At 35.4% G+C, this 6,932-nt stretch overlaps 2 protein-coding genes across 2 annotated transcripts in view; both read right to left on the bottom strand.

Moving 5' to 3' along the window:
- Positions 1-237: 237 nt before the first annotated feature.
- Positions 238-3,322, bottom strand: LOC107089527 (gastrula zinc finger protein XlCGF57.1-like). Its single transcript, XM_015382370.1, has 2 exons — positions 2,709-3,322; positions 238-1,991 (listed from the first exon to the last, which is right to left on the bottom strand). The coding sequence occupies exons 1-2, from the start codon at positions 2,803-2,805 to the stop codon at positions 580-582; spliced, it is 1,509 nt and encodes a 502-aa protein (XP_015237856.1). The 5' UTR covers positions 2,806-3,322; the 3' UTR covers positions 238-579.
- Positions 3,323-5,454: 2,132 nt separating this feature from the next.
- LOC107089521 (gastrula zinc finger protein XlCGF52.1-like) overlaps positions 5,455-6,932 on the bottom strand; it is a 4,352-nt gene continuing 2,874 nt past the window's right edge. Inside the window, exon 2 of the mRNA XM_015382362.1 lies at positions 5,455-6,859. Within this exon, the coding sequence (XP_015237848.1) occupies positions 5,718-6,859 (1,142 nt within the window). The 3' untranslated portion in view covers positions 5,455-5,717. The remainder of the gene's footprint in view (positions 6,860-6,932) is intronic.

The following is a 6,932-nucleotide window of genomic DNA, read 5'->3' on the forward strand; positions in this document are numbered from 1 at the left end:
TACAACATTGGGTGTGATGTTACTTCCCTTTATTTTTGCAACATTAGATGGGGTGTCGTCCGGGATTTGAAACCATGACCTCTCGAACAGACTGTTTAAATCATCAGAACTCCAACCTTGTAAGTGTTTGTTGGACATAATTAAAACCCTGTTTGAACAGACACAGCATAACATGTCGAGGCTAACAGTAAAATAAAAGAAAGGTAAACAACCCATTGTACCTTGATATACACTAGTACTTTTTAATGATCAAGTAATGGTATTAAGATTTGATTTTGTGTAACTCATCATTCATTTTAGATACCATACAATTTTTTGAAAATTATTTTAAATATTATTTTTAGGGAAAACATTTTATACCAATCTGTAGACTGGAGGTCAACTATTCCAGTCCCAAAGAGCTGCAGTCCTACAACCTTTTGTTATATCCATTCTCCTCAATACCCAAAACAGAAAATTCAGCACATCATTCAGGTTCAGGTGAGTTTGGGCAGGTGAGCATCTAAACAAATGTAGGACAGTAGCTTCCAAGAAGACTGCTGGAAAAGTAATGATAGAAAAGAAAACAATCAAAAATGATCATGAGTTGCAGGCCTCATGAACACCCATGTGTCTCTTTAGATTTCCGTGCTGTGAAAAAGCTTTATTGCAGACGTTGCACACAAACGGTTTTTCCCTTGTGTGAATACGCATATGCCTCTTTAGATTCTCTTGTAATGTAAACCCTTTGCTACAAACATCACAAATAAACGGTTTCTCTCCTGAATGGACTCTCATGTGCTTTTTAAGGTGACATTTATGATTAAATCGACTTTTACACATATTACAAGCGAATGGTCTCTCCTCTATGTGAACTCTCGCGTGTCGCTCCAACTGCAGTTTGTCAACAAAATGTTTACTACAGTCGCTACAGCTAAACGGTGCAGTGTGAAAATTCATATGTTTCTTCAGACCTCCAGGATTTGAAAATTCTTTACCACAGACAGAACAGCTAAAGGGTTTCTCTCCTGTGTGAACACGCATGTGTCTCTTCAGATCTAAATGTTGCGAAAATCCTTTACTGCAAACGCTACAAACCAAAGGTTTCTCTCCTGTGTGAACAAGCATGTGTCTTTTTAGATTGTGTTGCAGTGAAAATCCTTTACTGCAGAAACTACAGATGAATGATTTCTCCCCTGTGTGAATACGCATATGACCCTTTAGATGATCTTGTTTCAAAAACCCTTTACTACAAACACTGCAAACAAACGGTCTCTGTGAAGTGTGGGTCCACATGTGCTTTTTCAGACTTTCCTTTCTTTTAAATACTGTGCAACAAACATCACAAGGAAAAGTTTCGTCCGAATGGACTTTCATGTGACTGTTAAGAATATTCTTTGCATGAAACCTTTTGCCACAATCATTACAGGCAAAAGGTTTCTCTCCAGTGTGGACTCTCACATGAGTCTGCAGAGAATGGTCGTCTTGAAATCCTTTACCACAAAAGTCACAGTTATGATCTCTCTTTGCAGTGTGAGTCTTCATGTGAAACTCGACATGAATCTTACATTTGAATCTTTTGCCACAGACACTGCAACCAAATGGCCTTTCTCCAATCTGAGTATTTCGCTTAAAACTCATTTTAGATCCTTTACCTCTCTTGAAAATAGTCATCTTACTTTGTTGGGAAGAAAACTCTGGATCAGGGTTGCTACCTGGTTCTGCCCCCCCACAGTCATCTCTGTTAGTTTCTATTTCTTTCTCCACTGCTGAGCTGCTTGTTGGAGCTTCTGTCTCTCTCTCATATTCTGTTTTGATGTCACAAAGTTTTGATAACTGAGGTTTCTCTTCTTCTTCAATCTTCACAACAGGCCGATCTTCCTTCAGGCTGATACAGTGTTCCTCCTCCTCCTCCTTTACATCAAAGGGCTCTGGGTCCTGCTGGTCTGAGTTGGAGCTCCATAGATCGCGACGTTCTTCTTTAACAACCACAATGTGAAGGTCAGGGAACACTGAGGAAAACATAAACAATAATGTTTTATGGCAAATTACATCAGGAAATAATGATTTTAAAAAGTGAACACTGCTTTTGAGAAGACATTTAACAAGAGCAGCATTGAAATGAATATATATTTAGAGATTCCCATGTTTTATCTAACAATAGAAATACTAATTGTGTGAAAATTAATTTAGTATCGACAAATTAACATAACAATGTTGGTCAGGGAAATATGTCAGCCTTATCAATAATTGACAGGTGTTTTAAGTTAACAATACACCTTCAATGTTCATTTTTATTGAGAAATACTGAGAAGTACCCACAAAACAATACAATTAAAGAAACATTTAGAGAATTGAGGTGACAGTGGCTAATTTTCATATCTTTGCAAAGGTAGATAACATTGTTTACAAATCAAACACCCAAAAATATCTACTGGCTGATTGATCTGTGCACCCCTAATACTACCACTACTAGACTAGTTCAAACTCCAGGGTGTACTCTACCTTAACTGCAACAACCTCAAAGTTATTTACCACTTGTGGGTACTGATTCAAGGATTTTTCTTTTCTTTTTTATTTACTTAAGCCCACACTTTGGTGCAAACCCTGGTGCTATTATGTTTTGCATTTTTATCATATAATGGAAGCTGTGAGTCTCTGTGAATGACCTTGTGGGTTTAAAATAACAATAAAGGTTCTAGATCAACACAAACAAATAAGCCACCTACTGAGATCTTGATTGTCTTGTTTATCCTCCAGTTCTGATGAGGATGTTGCAAGTAAGGGGGACACCAAACTGAGCCCTCCAGGGTTGTCAGCCTCCATGATTTCAAAGATTCTGGCTCCACTTGAGCTTCTCCTGGTTCATAACCTTCACATGCTTAAGTAACATCTTTCCCTACAAAAAAATAATAATAAATCTTAAGAGAACATGTAAAGTGTGATACTGGGTCAGAACTTCTGTCCATTAATGATCTCAATCTTTGATTCCACGGCTAAACAAGACATGTCCACAGTCGCCGTCATCTTCCCCGCAGTCTCACAGACTCCAAGTGTGATCTCGTAACACTAAAACACACTTCTGAAAGCTTCAACGTCTGAAACATTGATTAGTCTCTGGCGTTAGCTGCTTTAGCTCCACTGTGGCTAACAGTCCATTCACTTTGATACTGAAAGCAACAACCTTTTGTAAAGCAAGCTTCGGTTCAATTAATGAGGTTTGACGTAAATATCGAGAAGAGATAACCTTACGAACAAGTCTAAGACATAAATTATACATTTGTCTTATTCAAAATAAGATTTTTTTCTATTGGGATTTAGCTAGTCAAGCTAATTTGATAACAACCAGTCACATCCGGTGAAAACTCTACTTCCTGTTTGGAACGTAGGCATTTCACAATAAAAGAAGAAAATACAAACTTCAACAAACGTTTATAGCGATATATTTATAATATATCGCTATAAACTACAAATATATAATATTTAACTTACTTTTTTAAAGTTATTATTTGTCATTTGTAGAGTGGTTTAATTTTATTTTTACCTAAGAAATTTATTTAATTGAGCTATTAAATCCTCATGAAAAAAAAACCCAAAACAAAACAAGAAGGCTCTTTTATTTGGCATTTTACAAATGCTCCACAGCCGCTGTATTTTTATTTTTGAATTTAACAAACACTCCCAAGAGGGCTAAACTGTGCGAATATTCAGTGAATGCAAGAAAATAGGAAATAACGCCTTAAAAATATATAACAGTCATTCTTAATAACAGGATTTTTATCCAGGATATTTTAGAGCATGTATATACAGAGATAAAACATGTCTGGTTGTACTTCACAATGCATATGCTCAAAATTGTATAATTCAGGGGGAAAAAATACAAAATTTTATGTACATTAGAAACAAATTGTGGACATAATCCAAACATGTAGTTAAAACCTTAATATGTTTTTGGCAGGAGTTTTTATAACTTTATAATAATCTGCATAAAGCTGGTAACTGGCTGCTAAGCAATTTAAAGGAAAACCCTCTCTAAACAAAGACCACACAAAATGGATCAAGTACTTAACCTTGGGGTGGGCCTACTCCAATTTGTTCTTCAAAGATGACTTTTTCTCATTGAATTTGACAACCTGGTCTCTAATCAGATGTATGGATAAAAAACAATCCATAATGTTCTTTAGAAAATTAAAGGCAGTGCAAAAGGCATTAGGTCATAAACCACAGTTACCACCCCCATCCAGGAACCTCTTAATGGTTTCAATAAAAGGAAAAATGGTAACTTCTATTCAGTACTTTGTGCTTAACCTAATCTGTAGTGTAGAATCTGATTTTGCCAGACCATGGTCAATTTATTGTGTTAATAGAATCTCTTCTAGTATCATGAAAAACAAACAGGAAAGAAAAAAAATAAAACACAGATGCAAGGATACGGATATGTGGTTTAACTGGAGGACCCTGGTTTGAATCACAGTTGCATCAGAAAGGGGAAAGGAAAGGAGCAGCTTAAAGGACATCAACGTTGGATTTTTCTACCACTTGGTCACTGACCACACTACTAGCGTTACTTCTCTGCTTAGGATTAAGAAAACAAAAACAACTGCATCACTATCTATTTAGGGTGCACCCTAAAAATAATAGAACATTTTTCACAATTTCCTGCTTGAAATTTTATTAGTAATTTACTTTTTAAAAGTCTTTTGCAAATGTAATTGTCCTTACAGATGTATTAATAATGAGCCAGGGTGTGTTTATATTTCTTTATTTCAACATCAGTCATCTAATTACAATGTTTATGCAAATCATTCATTTTTAAAAATTGTTTTCAAACATAATTTTTAGGACGACAATCATGTTGCATCATGCTGACATGTTTATATCAATCAGAAGTATCAGAAGTACTGTTTTTCACAACAGAATGTTTTTGTTTTTTTAAATAGCTTTAAAAAAGCGTATGGTTTATTTAAAAAATAACATTAGAAAACAGTAGTTAAATATTTCTAGCAATTTAATAATTTACTGAACATTAAATTTAACCACAATCATACAATACCTTTCATTAATATAGATGTCCAAACTCCCAGTGACTGGACATCTCTCAACAAAGGATCAACATCCAAGTATCCTCTATAACTGCTATTTCAGCATGTCTCTGAATAAAGATACTATACACATAAAGCAGTCAACTACTACGAAAACCAGTATTATTCTTTTGTAGAGAAAAACATTACAAAGATTAAAAACGATAAACGATTATTAGCAAATAATTTAGCTTAACTCAGGTTTGCTAACTCATTTGATGAAAAAAAGAGAATGACTAATACCACTTTGAAAAGAATGCACTTCTTTTGATCAGGTTGTATTTCAAATACTCAGAGCTTATTCAAAACAGTTTTATGAAAACTTTTCTTTCAACAGGTAAAAAAAAAAAAAAAAAAAAAAAAAAAAACAAGCCTGTCTTCAGTTCAGAATTATCCAGTCTTTCTGCATCCTTAATCGCATAATTTAAAGCTCAAAGGGCAGAGAAGTTGGCGTTCTGAATTTAATATAAACAATTTACTACAAGCTACAGAACCTGTACTTCATGATAAATCTCTAGCCGTGGTGACAGAAGCAGTTATTGAATAAAACAACCATCCTCATCCTATTTTATGAAATATCTAATTAGTACTTCACCAGGAAAAAATATCATCTATATAACCTTTTGTAAACAACATATTTATTTTGTTTTTATGCAATCATAAGGATTCTCCCATGTGAACACACATGTGCCTCTTCAGGTCTAAATGTTGTACAAATCTTTTACTACACACACTACAAATATAAGGTTTCTCCCCTGTATGGACAAACATGTGTCTCTTTAGATTCCAGTGCTGTGAAAACTGTTTGCTACAAATGCTACAAATGTAGGGTTTCTCTCCCGTGTGAACCCGCATGTGCTTCGTTAGTTTAACTTTCTGTGAAAATCTTTTACTACAAACAACACAAGTGAAAGGTTTCTCTCCCGTGTGAACAAGCATGTGCAGTTTTAGACGGAATGCGAGTGAAAATCCTTTAGCACAAATGCAACAAATAAAGGGTTTCTCTCCTGTGTGAACTCGCATGTGACACTTTAAACTGTGTGAAAATGAAAACCCTTTGCTACAAATACCACAAATAAATGGTTTCTGTCCTGTGTGAGCATGCATATGCTTCTTTAGATTTTGCTGTTGTGCAAACTCTTTACTACAAATAGAACAAACTAGTTTTTTTTGTCTGGAGTGAATACTCATGTGCTTTTTAAGGGATGTCTTAAGTGTGTATCTTGAACCACAAACGTCACAGGAAAATGGCCTCTCCCCAGTATGGACTCTCATGTGTGTCTGAAGAGAACGCTTTTCCAAAAATTCTTTAGAACAGATATCACATCTATGTTCTTTCTTTCCGCTGTGAATCATCATATGTAATTTTACAGAGTGTTTGAGTTTAAATCTTTTGCCACAAAGATTGCAACCAAATGGTTTCTCTTCATGTTGGCCTTCACTCTGAGCTGTAAGGTTAGCAGTTAGTTTATATGTTTCAGGTCTTCTGTGAACCACTATCTTACTGTGTTGGGAAGAAAATAATGACACAGGGTTCCTGTCTGGTTCTGGTCCTCCACAGTCCTCTCCAACAGATTCAGCTGAATGGCTGGTTGAAACTTCCGTCTCTATGTTCTCTTCAGTTTTGATTGGTTGAATCTTTGATGACGGAGGTGGCTTTTCATCACTAAGCTGATTTTCCTCCTGACTGATCCACAGCTCCTCCTTTTCCTGTTTTATTTCAGAGACTTCTTGCTCCTGCTGGTCCACACTGGAGCTCCCATCAATGAGATCTTCTTTAATCACCAATATCTGATGGACTAGAAAGCAAAATGTTTTTAAAAATTAAAAAAAACACAACATAAAGACATTTCACTGGAAAAACGATCTAGA

The sequence above is a fragment of the Cyprinodon variegatus genome, unplaced genomic scaffold (genome assembly GCF_000732505.1).
Source record: "Cyprinodon variegatus isolate N-32 unplaced genomic scaffold, C_variegatus-1.0 Scaffold256, whole genome shotgun sequence".
In the NCBI taxonomy this organism is placed as follows: Eukaryota; Metazoa; Chordata; class Actinopteri; order Cyprinodontiformes; family Cyprinodontidae; genus Cyprinodon; species Cyprinodon variegatus.

Coding starts and splice junctions, on each gene's coding strand:
- LOC107089527 (XM_015382370.1), bottom strand. CDS start 2,805: ATGGAGGCTGACAACCCTGGAGGGCTCAGTTTGGTGTCCCCCTTACTT. Junction 1,992..2,708: donor ACAAGACAATCAAGATCTCA/GTAGGTGGCTTA, acceptor TGTTTTCCTCAG/TGTTCCCTGACCTTCACATT.